Below are 23,263 nucleotides of genomic sequence, written 5' to 3' on the forward strand. Positions count from 1 at the left end.
TTTTCTTTTCTTTTTTTTTGCAGTCCATGCAGGTTGGCGATCTTGAGCCTCGGGATCCGTAATTTGGAGTCCACTTATTTATGATCAAGGTTGATAACTAATCGTGACCCATCATTTGTTATGGCGATGCTACGGAGCTAGCAAATGCTAGTGGAGACCACCAAGTCGGTGTCTATTGTGCTGCGTGTGTTTGTTCCTGTAGCGTGCTCACTTGTGCTGAGGCCCACTGATGCGTCCAGGGTCCTGACTCTCTCCTACTTCTCTTTTCTGAGCGGATGCCCTTTCAAACCGCCCTGCTTCAGCGCACCGATCAGCGGCGCCTGTTTACCTTTCACGCGTGAGGGTCCTGATAGGTTTAGTCCCATCTCCGCCTGCACAATGGCGTCCAACCAGCTTTCAGCAGGGGGACCACAGCCCATTCTCCTCGATTCAACAGCAGGCTCAAGTGCATTCACAGTGCAAAAAATGGAGAAATGCAACACACACATGCGCCTGCACAACGGATCATATTTTTGCATTTCTGTACTTTATTCAGAATAGCAAAGTTTTTATTGACTTATTTAATCTTCAGAGTCAAAGTCGGGTTTTGGAGAGTGCATTTTGGACATTTTATTGTGTTTATTGAGAACATGCCACAGACTACAGGCACTTGCTATCAACCAGCGGGATTATATTCATACCAACAAAATTATGACAGCAATCAAAAGAAGAGAGATCTATTATAACAACATTTACATGTGTAGTTAAATCATGAATTAATATTGATTCATTGGACGCTTGTGACTCATTTCCAAAGAGAAATAATTTTTGGGAGACGAATGAAATGAAAAATAAATTAGGAAAAGAGGCCGCGGCATGTGAAGACATGGCAAGGTTAAAGTTGAGGTTGAGATGTCATTCAGGGGCCCCAGGCATGCTTAATATTTCACCGCGTGATCCCTGCATTATGGATTCGCTCTTGATTGCTCCTCCAAGACCGTTTATGCTCGTCCGAGTGAATTCCTCATGATGGAACTTTTGGATTCTTTTCAAAGACGTCTCTCCTCTTTTTTTCTTTATCCAATAAAATGATTGTGATTCCACAGCAAACATGCCCATGTGCTGTAATAATTCCTGAAAGGCATTTACAATTAACATGAGGTATTTCCATAGTGAGATGAAGCGCTTGAACTTTGTTTGACCCAGTGGTTGCGTTATAGTTGCTTTGTTGTCGGGTTCTTCCCTCAGGCTTTCATGGCGTGTGTGTGTGTGTGTCTGAGTGTTTGTATGTGTGTGTGTGTGTATTTCTCAGGTGAGTTTACATGTATATGTGCGTGCAGCCCATGGCAGTAACCTTCCCCTCAGATCTCTCCCCAACCGCTGGAGGCCTCTGCTCCTCCCCACCTCTCCTGTAGCTCCTCTCTGGCCCAGGGTCCAGGGCCTCCACCTCTCCGGAGCGCACAGATGAGGCTGCTGCAGAGTCATGGGATCCGTTTTTGCCCTTGGGTCTGAAGGGCAGGCTGTGGTTCTGGACCCAAGCCACCCACTACCATACAAAAGAGCCTACTCTTTTCCACAAATCAAACCTGTTTTCACCCTTTTGCAACATTTTACTTGAAGAAAAAAACGACATGAACCCTGGTGTGTTTTAAGGAGCACAGGGGTTTAGATCGTGTGGCTGTGTATTATTAAAAAGTGATGTTTTTTTTTTAATCCTCTCACTGAAATCAAGAACCAAAACCCTGCCTTTAGCCCAAGTATTACACACCCAAATAAAGAAAAACAATGCAATGTTTGCATTGAAGTAAATCACTTTCATGGATTAGCATTTTTATTGTAATTGCAAATATTGGCCCTAAAAAAAAAGTCTGTTCGCTGGTTGTCTCATTCCTCCTTGATTTAGTGTATTGTATTAATTTTTGCATTTAATAACAATAACAATACATGACTGCAACAATTGTGTCCTGGTAAAGTCATGCATGCAGTAACTGTACAGACTGCACAGGCTCACTGTTTGTTTTTGTTTTTCAGCCAGCTGTTCATATTCATTTTGTATTTGTAAAGGGTTGTTTCATGGTTATTTTCACGTCCATGTCACCGTTTCTGTCTGGGCACAACAAGCGCCGACTGCAGCGGTCTGCCTGTGTCGCCTGTGTGCTCTGCCACCTAGTGGCCGATTTTGGAACCGCGTCTTCCCACGATCCATTTCATCCCTGTCCACCTGTTGTAGATATTTCACCCGTATCAACAGATATAGCAGGCATCTGTGTCATGGTTCAACTTAATTGCCTCAAAGAAGAAAGCATTTCTGCACCTCTTGGACCCCATAGTCTGAAGGTACAAAGGTCAGGTCATGTGGAGGGCACTTATCGTGATGCTGAGCTGCCCAAGCTGTTATTATTCACAGAGAGATCACAGAATAAAGCAACTGCAAGCTGTTTGATCATACTGACACAATGTTATATACCAGTACTTTTCTATCACTTCAGTTTGCTCTCAGCTCCAGTGTAACTGCTGAAGTACAGTTAATGTGATCTCAGCCCAGGTTTTGTGTAACCCAGGAGGACAATAAGCCTCTGGTTGCAGCCAATTTCTGTCAGTAGTTCAGCTGATACACAGTTATATCCCAACCATAACCTTCAGACATCCTCTTCTCAGTACTCGGGAAGCAGTTTGTTTTTGAATTGTATTGTAAAAAACGTGTTTAAATATGTAAAATGCACCACCCAGAGTCATATTTGATGGCTGAAGTAAGATTTTAGCCGCATGTTGCGCTGTCCCTCTGGAACCAAAGCATTCCGATCAGGAGAGGTGTTTTCATTTGTGATGAGTTCGCACATGAGCAGAGAGTTCTTAAAATGACAATTGCGTCACTCATCTATAAAATGGTCAATCCCTCTAAACCTCGACGTTTTCAAGCTGAACCAAACAGAACCCACCGTCGCCAACTGGGCCGCTTTGTCTGCATACGGATATCTAGTCCAACGTGTTTTGTCCGATTCTGGCACACAGTCTAAGTGGATAACTGCTGCGCTGCCCTCTGCGTTGAGCATGGCTTGTTTGTGAGTGTTGTGTTTATTGACCAGTGTGGGCCCACTGCTGCTCCTCTCTTGTTCTCTCGCCTCACGAACTCTATAATATGACTTTTAATACTTGCTGCAGCAGCCTTAGGCCCCAGCTAGCGTGTTGAAAAACACCTCTCTCCTTCTTTTTCTCTCACCCTCTGCCCCCATCCTTCCGTAATAACTCTATAACTCACCTCAGCCTTAGATTTAATTGCTTATCTGTGTGTAAACGTATTAACCCTCTGCTATATCTGTTTTGCCGGCGTCCCGGGGGCCCGACGAGCCTCTCCGACCGCCGCGCCTTACATCCAATGAATAGTCCTTCTCTGAGTGGTAATAGGGAATCAGCATTGTAGCAGCAAGCATCGGCGGTGTGTAAGAGATAAATCAGATTGGGGGTCTTGCTTTGCCAGTTTATTGAATCTAAATTGCGTGCGCTCGTGGCCCCCGCCGGCCCTACACGGCCCATCCATCTCCCGGCTGATAATGGAGCGGGCCCGATTCCACCTGGTGGGAGCATTATTACATTTCCCCTCTAACGAGACCCAGCTAATCTTGCCAAGGGAGGAGGACAGTGAAGAGAGAGGAGTGAAGAAGGATGTCGGAGGGAGGAGCGGAGAGCCCCAGTGAGGAGAATAGCGGTAGAAAGGTAGATTTTTGAAAGGAGGGGAGAAATAAAATACATTTGCAAACATTCTGGCAGCCCGTCTCTGCCTCCCAATTTCGCTTTTCTCTCTTTTTCCCCTCCTCTTTGTGGCGTTCCTACCCTCCGCCGCTGAGTTCAAAACATCTACCGGAGCCATCAGAGCCACACGGCCTTCCCCCCCGGGGCCCCTGAGCTGCAATTACACCCCTAATCACGATGCGATTTCACCGTCGGTCTCTGCCCAAGCTTCCCACCGTTGGTCCACAAAGACGGAACGAAGTGAAAATGAAGTGACTGGCCTCTTCTGCTGTTTATGAACCACTTTACAAAAATGAAGTGGATGCACTAATTTAAGTAAAACGCTCTATATTCTGCAGCAACATTAAAGTAATATGTCTTAATTATGTGCACAGCATTAAAGTACTGCAACCTACCTGTTTGTAATGTACCTTTTTTAATGATAAACTGCTTATTGATGTAATTAAATCCCATCCGTGGCTCCGTGCTCAGGCCTACTTTCATTGTTTTGAGGGGGCAGAAGCCCCGTGAGGCAGTGTACTGATGAGAGATGGATAAACAGTTTGATTTGCTGCTATCGCCCCCAGGCACAGTGTACTGGAGAGATGAGCAAGAGGAGGAAGAGCGTGCATTAGAACGGGGAGGGGCGGGCGAGGGCAAGCAGAAAGAGAGGAGAGAGAGAGGATGAGAGACCCTGTTGGGGGAGGGATGAACGGATGGAGGTGGAGGGATAAACACGGAAACAAAAAAAGAGGCGACAAATCGCTCCTGTTGTTTGTGCACAAACAGACGAGGCTTTTCCTCTCATTTCTGGCTCATTTGTTAGTTTTCACTGTAAGTTTCTTTTTTTATTTCTCCTTCATGGACCTGATCTGTCAGCTTGTCCTCCCAGTTTCTACCCTCACATTCCCCCCTGCGCAGTTCACTCTGTTTCCTACCTTCGTCTCGCTAGCCCCGAGTATATTATGAAGAACTCAGAAAGGAGTTCACACACACGCGCACACACACAATTAATTATGTTTGGACTTTTATAGATGTAATACATTATCCAGCTCACCCTGTAACCCTAACCTTAACAGCATGTCTTAACCCTGAAACAGCCCTTTGAAGTTGGGAGGACCAGCCCAAATGGCCAATCTTCCCCAAAATGTCCTTCCTACCTATCTAGTAGAATATGTATGTTGGTACTCAATTTGCAGCATGTCCAGAAATGCGCACACTTGTACTTCTATTGATGTGAGGTAACCATAGACACATTTCATTTCCCAGACCTTTGAAGTTGTGGGGACCAATAAAGTGTCCTCACCTCCTGAAACTGTCTTCACTTTGCAGGTGCTACACAGTGATGTCGCATTTACGAAAACATACACACAATTACACGAATACAGGGAAACTAGCAGACATATATATTTTTTCAATTAAACTCACAGATAAATATAATTAATTAGGAATCTTTTGGTTTTATGTCTACTAAATGCTTTATTGGATGCAGTAAGAAAGCACAAACTTTTCTAAAATGTATGGTAATTTTCTATTTGTGGATCTAAAAGTGGTTGCTTCTAATTCAAGATGTAAAAAAAAACAAGTATTCATTTATTTGTCTCCACACACACATACACGCACACACACACGGAAACGGAGGAGGCTTTAGTCATCAATGTAGAGTTATTGTTAGTAAAGATGTGGAATCTCCAGACCTAACCAGCCATAACGGCAGTGTGACGGGTTCTTTGTCTCCACCAATTACTGAACAAAACAACCCAACAGTTCTGTCACAGTGAGACCAGCTCGACCCCTCGGCCTCCTGCATCACACAGACAACAGACACACACACAGGCGCGCACGCGTCGCCTTCTCATTTCCTCCCGGCGCGGAATCAAACGGGCGAGGAGCGGATCCAAACGTGCGCACGCAGGTGTCGAAAGTGATGCAACAAACCACATTTGGACACCCACGACTGTGCCCCCAACACAAACATCCAGGCACACTCACGCCCACTCTCACGTTGTGTAAACTTCCCCAAAAAGCAGCGGCGAGCGTCGTCTCTCCTCTGCCCGCTCTCTTCGGCTTCCTCTCTTCCTTGTTTTTTCCCCTCTTCCTCTCACAAAGTTTAAAGTCATTAAGCGTAATGATATTGGAGACTCAATTTTACACAGCTTACTCATCAACCAAGTAAGATAGCAATAAAGGCAAATGGCTCCACAGAGGCCTGAACGCCGCAAAATAAATGATGCGCTGCAACGGAAATGTAATTAATTTAGAGGCAGTATTGATAGTCCTGCCATACATGGCATTATATTTTTAATGTGGCTTAGCATTTTGATTATTCAGGCTGAGCAGCGGAGGGGAAAGGGGGAATTGAGACGCCCTGACGAGTGTTAACTCCCTCCGCATCGTTTGCTTTTAAGCTTTTCATTACGCTGACGATAAACACCTTTAAGAAAGATGTGTCGCCTTTAACGGGGCTGCGGAGGAGCACCAGACAAAGCGTGACGAATATTTATGCCGACGTATTGAACGCTTCCTGCTCTGTTGATATGTTTGTCCTGTTTTTTGGGGGCTTTCCCTGTGATAAGTATTTTTGGCCAACAAATATTTGCATTTCCCCTAAAATGATCTTTGAGTGGATTTAGTTTAAGACTGATGCCATTGTGCAACAAAAGCAGTAACAAATATTAAATCTACAGATAAAAGGAATAAAAGACCTGCTGCATCGCATCTACAGTAACATTTTTTTTTTCTTTCAGCTAAGACGGACGAGGTGCTGAAAGCTAAAATAGCGAAGAGAGAAGAGGAGGCCCGGAAAAAAGAAAACCAGGGTAAGTTTATGGTGTGTGTGCGTGCGTGTGCATGTGCTAATGAATACATCAGAGCTAATTAATATCGTAGCAATTCTAACACTTTTAATTGGGTAAAAAAAAATCATTATTACTAAAAAGTTATCATGCAATTTAACAAAAATGCCCAAATTCATAATTTGCATCAAGTCAAGATTTTGACTGACTAAGATTTTTAATGTTCAACTTTTCATACTTGACAAAAATGACATTAAAGCCTGCTGTTAGCAAATTTTATGTGCTCATTAACTGTAAGGACAATCAAAGGCGTCCTTGTGCTCTGAGGAACAATTGTTCCTTTATTATTCAGCTATACTTCACACACACGTGCACGTGCTGACAGGTACAGCCTCTGCGCTTGCACGTCCAGGAGATTTATAAAGCAAAAATGTGCTCGGCGCTGCAGGCAGTAAATCTCATCCTGGAGAAACTTGATGCACATTTAAATTAGGAGTCAGTTGTTGTAATAAAAGTCTTTATATAGAATAATGACCCCTGTTCTGACCCCAGGTGTGACGTAAACTGGAATACCAATTGCGGCGCTGTACGTACGTGCGCGCGCGGCAGGCACGGGCAAAGGGGCAGTTCGTTCCACCGTGGGTTTTGTTATATCGCTGCATTTTCTCACCACTCTTTTTCTTTTTAGCAGTGCGAATCCACGGTAGCGTGACCTTTAAAGTCAGCTGACCTTTTAGCCCAATGAAAGACCAACCATCAGAAACTAATTAGCTGTGCACTGATGCTTTTGCCCCCAAATTCGAGGAAGGATTCACTCCTTCCGTCTCTCTGTTGGACCTTTTTGGTATATCATTGTGTTTTTATTTCAGGCTCACCGTTCACGCTGCTTTTTTTTTTCCTCCTATGAGGCGTTTATGGTCCCAAATGTTCTTTCTACAGACACCACAGGCAGTGATTGTGAATCTAGTTTTTTTTTCTTGTTGAAGATGCGTTCCAGAGTTCTTCCCTCGTAGCCTAGAGTCATGAAAAATTGCGCTAATGTGGAAATCCACATGATGTTGACTGCAATTTCTGTTGACAATTTCCTTATTATATATACAAACACTTATGGAAAAATGGGGCCTTCTAGCTCTGTCTCCTCCTCCTCCATTGTCTTCCCACCTCCATTCGCTGTCATCTGCCATCACCGCACCTCTCGGGCACTTCTTTATGTCTTGGAGCGCCTCTAAAAGTGGCCCCGATCACTTGTTACTGTCTCGGTTAGTGGTGCGGTCACAAATCCACACCAACACAAGCAGAACCAGCCAGATCCATCTTCATCCTCTGCCCTTCCTCCCAGCACAGCTAACAGGGAGGAGGTGGGCCACTGCTGCTGCTGCTAAACAACAGATCACCGGGGGTCTCCCGATTCCCCGCAGGGCCACTCGGAGGTCAACGCAACTAGAAAGTTTACACTTGAACCGCTAAGTCAACTGAAATGAGAAAACCTTTAAAGAGAACAGAGGGGAGAAGCGAAGAACACAACCACCTACACTCCTCGTTCATAAATAGATCCACATCCCAGACTGGCAGCGCGTTTGAGTTAGCCGAGCCCTAATCGAAACCACCAAAATCTGATTCATGTGAAAGCTATGATATGCAAGCTATTATTGTAGAGGAGCTGCGGCGGTACACAGCAGAGCCCTGTGAGAAAACAGCGATTTTTATCAGCAACCAAGAGAGAGGAGAGGATCAATAACTGCCCCTGTGGTCATCAGTTAACAAAGTAGTGTTCACTTGAAAGGAGTGTTTTGGCTCTCTGGTAAAGGGCAGCCAGATGATGCTAGTGGTTGAAAAAGGGAACATGTGATATGAAAGAGTGTGAGACTGAGAGGGGTGGAGGATTTCTTTGTTAGTTTCTTGCCTTGTTTAGGCTATTAAACCGAGAGATGCTATGTGTTTGCCCGGGAGTCTTTTAGACAGCTCAGCGCATCCAAATATCGGATGGACCGACTGCCAGTGTGAAACGGGAGGTTGCGTGAGCTTCAGTGTTAAACTGGCACTTCGTAATGAACAGCCACTGTGTGTGAGTGTGTGTGTGTGTGTGTGAGTGAGAGAGAGAGAGGGCTGCGATATGTATCAGATGCATGAAAAAGACGTCCTTAAAAACAATAATACAGTAACTGTTTAGTCCTTTCAGTCAATACTGGGCAGGAATGGGTCAAAGTGATGAGATAAAATGCCTCTGAACCTGTTTTAATAGGATTGTTACTCCCACTTTGTGTGGTTTGAGTTCAACACAGACAAAGAAGTGTGCTAAGGAGCACGAGGGCGCGTTTACAGCCCCTCCTCCACTACAGTAACTTTTATCGTTTACCTGGGATTTAAACCGGTTTCCACCGAAATTACCCAGGAAAGCAAGTTTCCCTCAACCCGAGACAATGCCTAAAAAGTACCTAGTAGAACATTTTAGATTCCCCAGACAGTAATAACAGCTAGGTATCCCACGATGCATTTCATCTCAGCCAGTGACAGCAGCAGCAGCAGTGGAGGGAAGTCCATCCTTCCGGGTCGTCCTTCAGAAGTGTGCAAGTCCATACTAGCGTACTTCACACTGAGAAATGGCCAACGGGTCAGTACTTCAGTAGCACTTTTTTGATTAATTGTCTCTCTTTCTGCACAAATCATTGGCAGTGGTGTCATTATGGGACAATTACACATATCGAGTTAAAACCAAAGACTGGCGCGCCTCGATAATGCAATTAATGCTAATCAATTTTGACCAATCACTTAATTATCATGTAATTAAGTTTTTGCTTCATAGAGTAGCATGTAGTTCATATTAGGCCTTTTTAGCCTCCAAATGTTTTTATTTTAATATTAAGTGCTCCGTTTTAAACATGCTAGCAGGTTAAGTCCTAAATCAATGTGTGATCTCCGTACCGTCTGTGTGGCGCCGTCTCCCCCCGCGTGGCTTCGTTCGCACCTCTTATTAATTCCCCATGCTTTTTTTCATGCGCAATTTTTCCTCCAGAGTATAATGCTAATAAACGCACCTGTTGCCCTGATATTTCAGTGTTGAATTTTTGTTAACCCCGACTCATTTCCTCTCACGCCAGGCGTGCACCAACAAACTTTGGTGGGGGGGACCTTCGGTTTGCGCAGCCTCTCGGCTGCATACAGATGAATGCAGGTATGAACTGGACATTAGGCTGCAGTTTGCATTTTAGTTCCTTATGCTGCTGTCCCCCCCCCCCCCCATTACCTCAAAACCGCCACCAGATTGGGAGATCATATATTTTAATGAGACCTATAATAGCTCTTTAACCCATATCATTAGGGGAATATATACCTATGGTTTGCTCTTTTGGCTGTTAAACGATAGGACTGTTTCCCTAATTACGCAGTGTGTAGGACAGGTCACGGGTTGGGTGTGTAACTGTCTGTGTGCGTGCACCGTATGTGTGTGTTAAGGAATTATATGACCATTAAATATTCAGCCGCACCACCCCCCCCTCCCTCCAGCCGCCGCCCACTTCCTGGACCTAGCATCCATTAATGCCTCATCACCATTTAACTAGCTCCGTTGTCAATCACCACAGGGCCTCCATTGAACCAGAGCAGGTCTGGATTTTCCCGTCTTTTCCCCGGGGTTAAAGCGGCGAAGATGCGCGTTTGATAACTCCGGGATACGAAATACCAGTAAAGACACGACTCCGCGTGTTTTAAAAGTCTCTCCTGTTCTTTGCAACTGCAGCCCAAATACAAAAGTGCACGATGCACGACGCGATCCCGTTTTCTAATTGAAAATAACAACCAATCCCTGGATAACGAGCTCTTGTACAATCCCAAGCCGTATCCCTTCAGTTGCGGCCTATCTCGGCTGTAATAAAAGACAGGAAATGAGAGGCAAGTGAGAGCGCTGGCTTGGACATTGATGCTTAATGTAATCTGCCTTGAAATCAAATTATTTGACCTGGAAAGCCTAACAATACAAAAACTCCTGCCAGGCTGCTGTTAAATATTTAGCACGTGCCTGTCATGAATACAAATGACGCGCAAATTAGAATCTACAGGCGCGTGACCCCCATATCACACCACAGGAGCACCGGGGTGGGAGGGTGTTTTAAATGTTTTAATTACAAGGGGCCGCGGTGTGGCGCGCCACACCACCGTCCATCGTGGCTACTTGAAGGACAAGCGGTGAAATTCACCCGCTGGTAAACACGTCCGCGCTCTCATCGCATTAGCTAAACACGCGGAGATTCGATAAAGAGCGTCGGAATTATACTCGGCTATAATTATAGTTCCCAGCATGCTCTTGAAGAGTAGCGTTATACCTTCTTTTAAAGCTATGCGATCCAGCCAAGGACTCCGGGGAGGCGCCGTGTTGCTCTTGTGCACTCTGTGCCGAAGGAAGATCTGTCTTGGTGATTTTGATGTAAGAAAATCTGTTTTGTATCGACCTGGTATTGATTGGCGGAGTTAGCCTCATCTCCTGTCGTTACTTTGGATAAATGGCCTTATTTGTTGTGTTATTATGTTCAACACAATCATGCCAGGAACAGTCAGGAATATTGAGCCGACACTTCATTGGTTTTACGGCTTCTATTAGTTCCCAGAATTAAAGGGATTGTTTTTAGCCGCGCGGTGCTAAAGAGAGCGCCCTAACAATCAATTATGATTCCGCTTTTAAGGTCTCTTTAAACTTATTTCATTTTTCCCCTCCTGATTGAATAATGATTGATTTAGACATGAATAGTGCTACAGATTCAGTCCAGCCATCTCTCTTTTTTTGATTTTTTTTTTTTTTTTACCCCCTCTCCTCCCTTTTCATTCAGGTCTGTGGTTCCCTGCACATTGAAATGATTTGTTATGCAAGGCTTGTAAGCACTAAATCACAGTTATGGTCCCAGGGGAAATAAATTTGGCAGAAAATCAGTGTGAGAAGATTTAATTATCACGAGAAGACCTTTTTTTTTTTCCTTGCCTTGGCCCAATGAAGCCCAACCTAGCTCTCTCTCTGTCTCTCTCTCTAGCCTTTTCCTCCAGATTTGTTTCATTGCACTCTGATAAGCCAAGCAATTACCGCTTTATTGATTTTTCATCAGCACAAATTTAAAGTTGATCCCCTTCCCTACCCCTCCCCCCCCTTGTCTCGCCCACCCCACAGGGCGATTAGGTGACCTCCCTCGCGGGCGGCCCCATCAGCAAGTGGAGGCCCAAACTGCATTCTGTGGGAAAACCCCCTATGTTTCTTTGTTGTCCCGGGTTAATGGGATGGGGAAGCTGCTGCTGTCACTCCTGCGGCCTACGATGGAATCATTTTTATGAGGATATCTTTGGAATGACATTTTTGACCTGGTAGCGATTAAGCTATATCCGACCGTAGTCCAGATTACACAGGAATTGACCGTGCGGGCCTCCAGCCTGCGATCACTTGGGTCAAGCAGACAAGTGATTGACAGCGCCCTTTCACTCCCCACTGAATGGTAATCGTTTCTCGGGTCACCCTTATCAATTAACCTTCTACGGGTGGACCTTGCTCCAGATGCTTTTTCTAGATTTACAGTCCATCTGAAGGAACTTTGTCCTAGAATCGGACATGGGACGTGACAGTTAATTTAGCTGATGGTTCCAAACTTCAGAATTAAAGACCCTGTGTTTTCCAGTCCCCACTTTTCCTGCGTCTGGATATGATCAGGCACAGCGACGGTTACTCTTTGCAGGCCCACAGGGTGGTCAGAGTTGCTGCGGTTAAACACACCCTCAAACTGTCACGGGTCAGAGTTCTCCGGCATCCTGGGTGGCTGCGGCCACACGTCTCCCCACCCCGTCTCCCGTCAGGTGGATCGTTAGACATCAAGAGTCACTTTAAGCCTCTGTGTATGCCAGGTTATGTGTATTTTTGTTGGGGAGGAGGTAAAAGGGCTGCCTGTGTGTCTCTTTATTTCGGCCTGTGTGATGTTGTATTGCTTGAGCCCAGTAGGGGGCGTCAACTCCGTCATAAAACACAAGAAGACTTCAGTAAAAGTCTTTTGCTACGTAAATTTTTCAGGGTTATTTTTCTGCCACTCAAGTTATAATGCAAAAATGTCTGCAGTTCTATATTTGCACAGCTAATTAACAGGCAGCGACATTTACTTAAACACTTTTTTGTCTTGAGAATGAACAACATCACTGCAAATTGTGGCGTTGCTGTTTTTTTTTTAACATTCCCTCCAGGAAAGCTAAAAACAGACACATGCTAAATTTTATAGCACCAAGGTTATCAGTCTTCATTAGGTGGAGGTGGGCTGCATTTCCCTAATTAATTACTGCTCAAACACACACACGCACGGCCATGACCTTTACTAATATAGTTTGTGGCCGTCCATAGCCCCCCCACACACACTCAAACAGAGTGAAAGGAAGAATCAATTACAAGCTAACTAAGTGAAAGAGTTAGCCGCTTGATGGCTGCATGTCAAGAAGACTATAGGTCACGGTCCATGCACGTGCGTGCACATGGGCTCCTTGGCGTGTTGACGTCCAAGCCCGTTTCCTGGATTCACATGACATCATTTTCATCTTAAAGACCTGGCCCCAATTAAGTAATGAGCTGCGCGATGTTTTCCCTAATGACAGTGTTGTTCGTAAAAGAGCTGCTGACCAGCCAGCGACCGAAAAAACAACCACTGCACTTTTTTCCTCCCTCCTGCCTGCGCACGCAAACACAGAGAGCTTAGTTTAACGTCAGGTTAATGCGTGTTATTTCTGGTAAAGGGCAGGACTTTATATTCGAATCACAGTAAAACGGCGCACCGCCTTTTAAGAACTCCATCCGACAGATTGTAGCAAACAGATCTTGGATGGGATCACGACATGACAAAGTGGCCCATTGACGGAGAAATCCACAGTGATCTTGAAGATCTCACCCCTCAGCCTGTGAAAGCTTCACTCTTTAATGAGATCCTGTGACGCTGCCCAGACTCAGAACATCCACCAACACTCATATTCCTCTTTTTACATGCTGACACACACGCTCACACACCTGGTTTTGGTTATGGACTTTGTTTTTTTTCAGCTGGCTCAGCGGGAACGGTCGGTCATAGCTGGGATTTCAGATTAATAGCCGGGTTATAGTAAATTAATTTTAAACTTTATAGGCAATTAATCTCCCAAATCTATGATTCTGCTGTGATCAATGCATTATTTACAGTATGTTGCGCAGCGGCTATGGTGTCAACAGTGCACCAGTAAACACGTCAGCCGTGATGAATGGCGACTACTAAATGCGAGCAAATGACAAGTAAATAGCCAAGGAGCCATTTTTTAATCTCTAATCCAAACCAGGTATTTGAACGATAGAATCTGGAATCTCGGTTTGTCGTTTCTTCCAGAAAGCTTTTCTCATCCTGGTTTCACGTGCATTCGAACGTGCAAATACATCTTCTTCCGCCATTAAGGGCAGTTCCAAACAGCCCACATCCCACATTCATCATCAGTGACTACAAACAGACTTTGTTCCTTCAGTTACTCGTGATAATCTGAGAAACGGAAGGAGAGATCAAGTCAATCCACAGGCAGAACCGGGGTCAGCCGAGGTAAGGCAGTTAGGGAGGCAGATGTGCAAAATGGGGGAGGGGAGAACCGCAGTCGGGAGGGATGAGGCAAGATGTGGAAGGAGATAGCCGAGCCGCGGCTCGTGGCTGCCATGTCAACCTGTCATTAGCAGCTTGTTTGGGCATTTAATTCATCATTTAGACCTTTATTGACTGCTGAGTGGGAGATCACTATCACCTGAATTTAGACACCAGAAGGCAACCGGGGGGGGCTGCTCATTCACAGGCTGCTCTTCCTTTCCCGACGCATAAACATCGAGGCATTTAATACCAGAAATGTGGGCATAGATGGTGCGTTTTCTCATTTCTGGGGAAGGAATATGTCAGATGATTAATTTAAACGGTTATGTGGGAACAGCTGAGAATTAGCGGTGCGCCACAGAGGCCACAAAGCCCTCAGAGACCAGTTGACACGACAATAACAAGGCAAGCACCGCGGGGGATCGCTTGGCCCTGCATTTGCGGTTAAAGGTGCATCATTGGGAGACTGCCTGCGACACACGTGCACGTAGGGTCTCCCGGGAACAGGCTCAGCCACCTGCTCAAGCATCGGACGTCTCCCTGCTCAAGCAGGAACTTACAGACTTATACATACATATGCAGGCACTCCCTGGGGACCTGCTTGGGACATCTGGCTCAGGCTGTGGCAGTCTTTGTGTGACCTGTTGACCCTCTGGCAGCCAGCAGCATCTGCGTCACATCACGCCAGAACCCGACGGCTGCTTTACAGACAATCGGCAGATGAATCGAGAGAAAGCTGGTGAGGGCCTAGCTTCATGCCACCGTTTCCAACTCCAGCGCACGTTGAGGTCTCATTTTCGGATTAAAGCTGTGGGCTGTTAGTTATGCTAATCTTGACACGCGGCTTTGGCCTGCTAGCTATCAATGGGAATCAGCAAATCAATGGGCCTAATAGCTGCTCATTAGCCACTCCATGCATTTCCAGGGCGAACATCATAACCTGTCAGCAGTCCCTAATCAATGGAAGCCAAAAGTATTACCTTACCTCAGCCCCCACTGGACTGATGTTTTTGCGTCTGACTCAGGGCCCGAGGACCGGCCTGAGCCGCTCCGTAGCATTAATATCAGACTTTGTCAGAAACATTTACAGTTAAGATCGCTCTTCATTTACATGTTTTAGAGAAGCAATAATACTTAACCTATTGCTTTTTTGTTGTTGTTTTGGCTCGTTGTTCAGTCTAGCTGCCGAGCATGCTCTTCGGAACAGCCTGATGTTTGCGCCCGGAGATTTGCACGTTCAAGACTTTGAAGCAGCCAGGATGCTGCTGCTGTTGCCGCAAACGAGGCTAGGCCGGAGCCCCTCTTTTGCCCCCAGCGTACAGCCCCTGCTAAGCTTAACCCAGCTGTTTGATGCCAAGCACTGCAAGTGTGTGTGTGTGTGTGTGTGTGTTTACGCAGCTTAGGGGTTACATAAACAAGAGCAGCTAGCCTACAGGTAAGAGCCACAGGAGACCAGACGAGAGAGAGGGAAAGCAGCCGCAGCGCCGGTCTCTTTACCCTGGCGTTCCCCCGGTATTGTCACTTTTGGAGCTGAGAACTCGCTAATGAAGGACGAGCGAGAAAATGACTAAAGGAGATGGCAAACAAACACGCGCACGGAGTCCTTGCATGTTAATATAGTTAACTAGGAGGATGCGAGTGCCGGTGTGTGTGCGAGTCCGCGATGGATCTGGGGCTACCGGAGGAGAGACAGGGAGATGTGGGCGGATGGGGGATCGGAGGCGGAGGCTGGCAGCAGGGCAGTTGGCCGCTGGTGCAGAAAGAGAGAGAGAGCAGGGCAGGGAGGGGGTCGCGCGGTGGGGGTGCCGCCGAGATAAATCATTAGAGACCAGGTTATTGAAAATGCAGGGAGATAAAAGAGTGAAGAAGCCAGTAATTGCCTTAAAGATCAGACTACAAAGCATTACTTTGGATTTTACAAGGCCAGCCAGCAACAAAAGAGCAGTAATTTATGAGCTCAGCGTAAAAGAATAGCATAATTACATTAAAAATTAATGCTAATGAGGGCTAAAATGGGGAAGGTGGTTATTATGAAAGTTTGTATTCATCTTCCCGGGGTTGAATGATGGCTAGTGGCTTGATTAATGGCTTAATTTCTATCAATTAGCAGGCAAAAAAAAAAAGAAATCTCTACCGAGACGGGCCTAAATTGAGCATTGAATTACACATCTTTACCACGGTGGGGTGGGGGGCAAAGGAGAGGGCATGCTATTGAATCAGTGGAAAACAGGAGACGTGCACGCATGAAAGCCGGACACGGGTTTAAAAAACTTCCACCCGGGGAAGGTATGATGTGTCTGTTCTGTCCTGGAGAAGACAGACAGGGATGCTGAGGGGAAGGGCATCAAATTTAGCACAGATCTCAGTAAATTACTTGAAATTATTCCCAGTTAGGCTGTCTAAATTAAATAATTCACCTTTTTTGAGCTTATCCACTTCTGCCCACCAAGGCCGACCACCGCTCCATGAACTGTTAGCCCTTTTGCTGTAGCCTGGAGATTTAATACATTAATGAAAAGCCTTAAAGCTCTCTATTTACCATTTGATTCCAAAACCATGTCAAAGATTCTCTGCAGTTTCAAATTCAATAAAAGAAGCACTTTTTTTCCAACCCCACAATCAGAGCAGCGCTAATTGAGCCGGCGCACCAGCGAGCTCAATTACTGGAATTCCTCGGCAACGGCAACATATTCAGCCGAGTTGCTTTTGATTGACAAACCGTGGATGGAAGTCAAGTGTACAAAGACACAATGATGTCCTCGCTCGTATGAATGTGCACTTGTGTTGTTGAATATCGCCCCCTTTTGGTGAGGGGGGGAACTGCGCATCTCCTCTTCCAGGCTGAAGGAGATGGGATGAAATGCGGTTTCATTGGCTGGTTTGATTTTTTTCTCAGCCGTCCTCTGGTCTTAATCAATGAGGTGGACAAACAGCTATTTAGGGAGAACAATAACCTATTGACCGTGAGCCGCTCATCAGCTCGGCTGACTGTCCAAAGAGATGGCGGGAGAGCTCCCTCCACTGTGGACGTGCACGGAAAGATGCAGGTACGGACTGGTATCCGTTGCTGAGCTGCACTTCCTGATCCCCGATTCAAAAATAAAAGTGTTGATTAGCTTTGAGCTCATTAGCATTTGTGCTCGAGCGCCCCAGTGTGCCAGAATTACCTCATCAAAAAGGAGCAAAAAATCTTTTCGGTCTGTTTCCCTCCTCCGTCTCCCTCTCTCAGCTTTCACTTTTTCCTCCTCTCATCGCCGACCGGGACGCATTCCTCGCGTGGCGACAATTGAGTCGACCTGTTAAATTAATTTGCCGGATAATGTGTCAATATTAAATATCAACTCTGACCTCTCCGGGCTGTTGAGTGCACTCGCCCGGCTGCAGTATCGATCTGCGTCTGCCTCTCAGCCCACCAAGCCTGCACTCAAAGTCCATTATTTTTGATTTTCTCATGAAATTCATATCTTTTACCACTGACATCTGACAAACAGCATATGGAAGTCATTTTATCTACTAATAACAGCTTTGTCAGAAAGTCCGCGGTTTTAATGGATTCCTACAGCGGATGGCTGCTGTCGTGTGCGAGGATGCACGTTTGTGGATAAATGTCACCGCTGGGAAGCGCTCCTTTACGGGAGTTAAAGGGCAGCTAATGTAAGGACTTAAATAGTGAATAATGTGGATCACATGAATTGTTGGTCAGTTTTCTTCCGTTTCCATGTGCAGCAGACTGGTTGTACCAGCGTGAAGGACAGGCCGCAGTCTCCAGGAGGATATTGGGCCAGTGTTCATCAGATCTTCATTAAGCAGCCCAGTCAAGGCTGCGCAGCATCTCTGCACACCTCCTCCCGCACAGGATGACAAGCTGATAGTCTGTCAGAGAGGAAGCCTTCATTCCACTTGTCACTCAATTGTCCAATTTTGCAGCGCATTAAAATGAAAACTGAGTTTGTTTGAGTGCTATTATGAGCCATAATAGCCCGTGTGTGTGTGTGTGTGTGTGTGTGTGTGTGTGCAAGCAATATTTAGCAAAGCTTGGCAGTGAAACTGGAACAAATATTCATTTATTCATTAAACACCAGGACCATGACAATTTGTTGTGACACCCTTTCTGTAGTCACTAATGGATTGAATTAATCCATGTGGGGGTGTGGGGGGGTGTTTGCACAACCCATCGAGTACTAAAATATCCATTCTATTAGCAAGGTGAGGACATTTTTTGGTTAGTTTGGGGTAACGAGCTGGTGGCCTGCAAGTCCTCACAAAGATAGAAGTACATGGAAATGTGTGTGTCAATGAACTGAGCACATTTTGGCTGGTCCTCACAACTTTAAAGGTCGATTTGATGGACTTGTAAGGTTAAATTTAGAGGTAGGTTAGGAGGTGGGAAATGCATCATGTCTATGAAAAGTCCTTACAAAGATAGAAGTACAATATCTATGTGTGAGTGTGTGTGTGTGAGAGAGAAGCTGTGCTTATTAACACCAGCCAGTAATGTGACTTCAGAGTATGAAAGTTTGAAATCACACTTCAATTACATGTGGGAGTACTTATATCCAGTTGTTCGGTGCGCGCGTGTGAGCCCGCTTCCACGACACAGCCGACACGATGGGAGCAGGGAAACACGGATGTCTGCCGGATTGACAGACAGCGAGATGGGAGAGTGCAGGAGAGGACGGATGGATGGGGGAGCGAGGGATGAATATTGACTGATCAGTGGGGAGATTGACAGCTGGAGAAGAATGGGAGCATTCAGACTCCGTCTTGTTTTTCCCTGTCGCTAACTTTCCCGGCACACCTATTTCTCTGCCCTCCTACGCTCCGACGGCCGCTTTTGAATCCTGGGAGTGATTTATTATCCGTTATGCAGGAGCGTGATGTGTTTATATCTGAGAGTAATTTACTGGAAACCCTTCCCGTCTCTTTGTAGGATTGGACAAGCCGGAGTGAAATCCTTTCTGATACATGAAAACCGTATGAAACCTAATCGTGTTTAGTATCCATAATAAAATTCCATTGCGGCGAGTTTCTGTTCATATTTTGATTATTTTAAAATGCATTATCCCGGTGTAATTCACTGTCTGGCTATTACCTTGTTAGTATTTTAGTTTTTTTCCTTTTTGGCTTTGCTCGATGCCCTTGGCTAAGCAGGAATCCTTCTTTGCGGTTGCCAAGATTAAAATAGGGGAATATCAGATATCTCATATTGTGGATGTCACAGAGCATCGTGGAAAAAGATAACATACAATCGCCTCAGCCCGATCCAAATGAAATCTGGCCCCTTTCAGGGGATGACAGGGGATATCCGTGTGTCTGCGTGTGTTCCAGGCGTGTGCGCGCTTTTGTTCACAGGCTTTCTTCTGTCGGAACATGTGTTTCAGAGGGAGTTTCTCTGGAGGAGCAAGTGCGAAGGATAAAGGACATCGAGGCCATCGAGAGTGATTCTTTTGTTCCTCAGGCTTTCAAATCATCCAGGGACGACGTGAAGGTGCGTCCCGTCCCTCTTTCTCTCCCTTCCTCTCACTCTTCTCTCCATCTCTTATTGAATTTACCTCCCTGCATTGCCACATGCCGTCTGTCCGGAGACGGCCCAGACCAAATCAAACATTCACGTGAGCGCCGGGCGTAGCGACCCGAGGCGGCTCCATCAGGCACCGTGGCGTTCAGGCGCCTCCAGAGCGGCGCAAACACAAAAGCAGCAGGAGGTACAGCGGCGCTCTGTCTCCCCCCTTCCACACACACATCGGCAGACATTTTCAGAAGGCACAGAAAGAATTCACTAGTTTTTATTGTGAAGCCTCATGTCAGTCACCAATCCCCACTCAGAAGCTCATGAGGACAGCCCAAACCAGAATCTGAGATTTTAATAAGATAATAATAATAAAAAGAAGAAACACAATTAGCTGTCTGAGGGGAATCTTCCATCGGTGCACTTTGACATTGTGCCCAGTTTTGAGCTGCATCGGTGGTCGTCGGCCTCAAACTTTCTCCGTCTCCATTCGGGATCTGTGGAGCTCTTCGTTCCCTCTCTGACCGAGACTCTTACCCCCAACTGATCAGCTCATCCAGCTGTACGAAGAGTCCTGGTTGACCCACACTTCTTTCATGATGAGAGTGTGAATACTCAATAGTTTGTGAACAATACTGGGTTTGAGGTCCTCCTGAGGTTCTGAGTGTAGATTGATGTAGGCGGGAATTCTTTACGTACCCACTGTAAAAGATGGCCGCCGGCACACCTGCACAGACCTTACAGGTTGAGGCCTATAAAGATATAAAAACATTAGTTCTTCATCATTGTGTTTTACTGTAGATATAGATTCAACTGTATTAGTTTATTCAGCCTTTGAAGACTTTCACTGTAAGTTACAAATGGCTGTTTTTCTTATTTTTCATTTCCTTAATGATGATTGATGAAACTCTGCATTTCTGTGATGACCAGTGCTGCTCTCTGATGTTTGGCGCTCGCCTCTCTTGTTAGGGAGTGTGTTTCAGATCCCTCTCACTTTTTTGAGTCCTGCCAAATGAATTTAAAATGGATCCATCCAACTGGGTAAACATTTGCTCTGGGGCCTCTCTCACTTCTATTTGGAGCCTGCCTGGAATTGGCCCAGTATTCATTCAAATATATATCAATTACAACAAAAAGCAGGAATTTCAAATATGGGTCTTGTTAAACCTTTATGTGATAGCTTGAGAGATAATTTAAGACTACTAAATACTGTATTTATTTACCTTCCATTAGTTTAAAGAGGGACTGTTTTTTTTTGTTTTTTTTTTTTACAACAGGCTCTGTTTAGTGATGACACATCTGAATTATTTTAAATAATTGTAAAATTAAGACTTCATTTGCAAAATCAGACATAATTAGAGAAGATAAAACATACAGAAAAAAGGACAAATCACGAACTTGGAGAGCCGCATATCCATTTGTCTGACTGTCGCTGCCACCTTGCGGCCAAAGCTTGTATTTCAAGTTATTTATTACGTGGCCTTGTGTACGTTTTCTTAGGTCCTTCTTATCTCACAAATACTGCCAAAGCTGCTGTTACTATATACTTATACCAGTATATTAACATTTATCACCTTGGCTTTAATCATATTTAACTGTATTTTAAGGCATTGTGACCTAAATTGAAATGATCTTTGCTTGTTTTTGTGCATTTCTGGACTCAGACCGAGTCCTGTGATGTGGCGCTGGAGCCGGAGCTGGAGCAGACCCATCAGGATGTCACTTTTCCTGTCTCCATTATCTACAAAGACGATGACACACTCGCTCACCCCAGTGTAAGTTAACGCACAAGGCCAGCATTCACCCTTACCTTTATTTATTTTCTGTCTCTTAAAATCCCCTTTTGCAGCGATGTTTACACCCTTCTGGCCTGGTCTGGCGCAACACTTTCCACAGTGTTGTGGATCTCAGTATAGTCGATTATAGCCTCCTCACTTGCTCGCAGACCAATGATGAAGAACAAGAGGAAACTTTAAACTCCAATAACGCTCCCTGGGGCCTCCCAGTCATCTATCTCCACTGGGGAAACTGAGTTATTCCCTGATGTATGCAGATAACCCCCCCTCAGATACACACAGCACCAATAAACACTTAGAGCACTTCAACCAGGCTGATGTATGGTTGCAATATGCCCCAGGCGGGCCCCCTTCTTCAGCCCCTGCTCCACTTCCAATTAGAACAGATGAGTCCCATTAGCCGAGCCCAGATACTATCACCCCACACACACAGCCCCATTAGCACCATGACACCAGCACGGCACCGGCTCTACAGACAGGAACTCACTGGCATACAATGGAACACGCGTTTAACATGCAGTGCAGCTGAAAGCATGACAGATCGACATTCTTCGGCGTTCTTCATACTTCATCCACGTATAGACTGACGATGCATACGGCAGAAGTTTTATTAATGCCCACTAATCAATATAAATGCAGCCACCACGTTATTGTCGATGAGATCAGAAATCTTCTCAGTGTTTTTTTGTTTTTATTTATTAATGGGTGAATTGACTTTCTGAATAATAAACTTCCGAATATGCAGATTCGATTTTACTTTGTATCCTCAAAGGTTTATTGACCAGATTAATTCATTTAGGTGATATTAAGAGATTGATGTGGCTAAAATAAAATTTTAAAAATGTTCATTAAAAGAGCTGATTTGTTTCATCCGAGAAGATTTTGACTAACTTCTTGGATTCCGTTTTATTTTGCAGTTTTCTGAATTGATAATCAATGAATTGTTCTGAGGAAGCAGAATTTTTCATTTAATTTAATGTAAACTGATTTTTTAATCATTTTCCTTCATTTCCACATTGCAACTAATGAAAAGATTTTCTGATTTTTCCCCCCCTATGTTTATGTCCATGCGAATGGTTCCTGGGGTCGTAATGTCATTTTCATGATGGTGTTAACGGTCTGTTTTTGTTGACCTGCAGTTGTTCATGGATAAGGAGAAGGCTGAGGAGCTGTGGCTGAGCAGGCTGACGTCACTAAGGCAGGAGAGACTCATGGGGAGTCCTGTCAGCTGAAGCAGGCTTCCAGCAGCATTCCCTCTGGTCCCAGGACTGCTTGATCTGTTTTAGTTTTCATTCTTATCTGGTTTAAATTATAAAGTCTTGTTATTATAGAAATCAACCATTTTTCTTATTTTCCTGAATTGTTTAGATTTTCTCTCTAAAACGCTGGTGTGTTACCATGTAAATGCATTTTCTGATGAATTTTCTTTGGGCCCTGATCCATAAAGTGTATTTGAGTTGACTAACCACAATCCTGCACTTTTATGGCTGTAAGTGGGACTGCTTGGATAAAAACAGAATCTGTGCTCATCCAAAACTTGACACCTTTTAATATTAGCATTAGATGGATTTATATCAATGAGTCAGTCACTGATATAAGTAGCCTGACTTGTTCTGATGTAACCATCTATGTCATTATATAAAACTGACCTCGGACTTTGCTAAATCGTGCTTTATGTGTGTTTGGTGCATTTGTTTCCTTGTTTCTATGGTGATTAAAAGTAGTTTTTGCTCTTACGCCGGGCCTATTTGTAGAACAACCACATGGTAAAGCTATACTGAGTCTGGAACATGGTGTCTTACTCCTTCACCCTCCAAATAGTCTGTGTTGTAACCAAATGACAATGTTCCA

The 23,263-nt window shown here is 45.0% G+C and overlaps 1 protein-coding gene across 1 annotated transcript in view; it reads left to right on the top strand.

Moving 5' to 3' along the window:
• The window catches only part of rsrc1 (arginine/serine-rich coiled-coil 1), a 78,714-nt gene extending 55,566 nt beyond the window's left edge, over positions 1–23,148 (top strand). Inside the window, exons 7-10 of the mRNA XM_057049444.1 lie at positions 6,456–6,527; positions 19,489–19,595; positions 21,281–21,391; positions 22,552–23,148. Of these exons, the coding sequence (XP_056905424.1) occupies positions 6,456–6,527; positions 19,489–19,595; positions 21,281–21,391; positions 22,552–22,644 (383 nt within the window). The 3' untranslated portion in view covers positions 22,645–23,148. The remainder of the gene's footprint in view (positions 1–6,455; positions 6,528–19,488; positions 19,596–21,280; positions 21,392–22,551) is intronic.
• Positions 23,149–23,263: the final 115 nt, after the last annotated feature.

Source organism: Takifugu flavidus, chromosome 12, assembly GCF_003711565.1.
Source record: "Takifugu flavidus isolate HTHZ2018 chromosome 12, ASM371156v2, whole genome shotgun sequence".
NCBI lineage: Eukaryota > Metazoa > Chordata > Actinopteri > Tetraodontiformes > Tetraodontidae > Takifugu > Takifugu flavidus.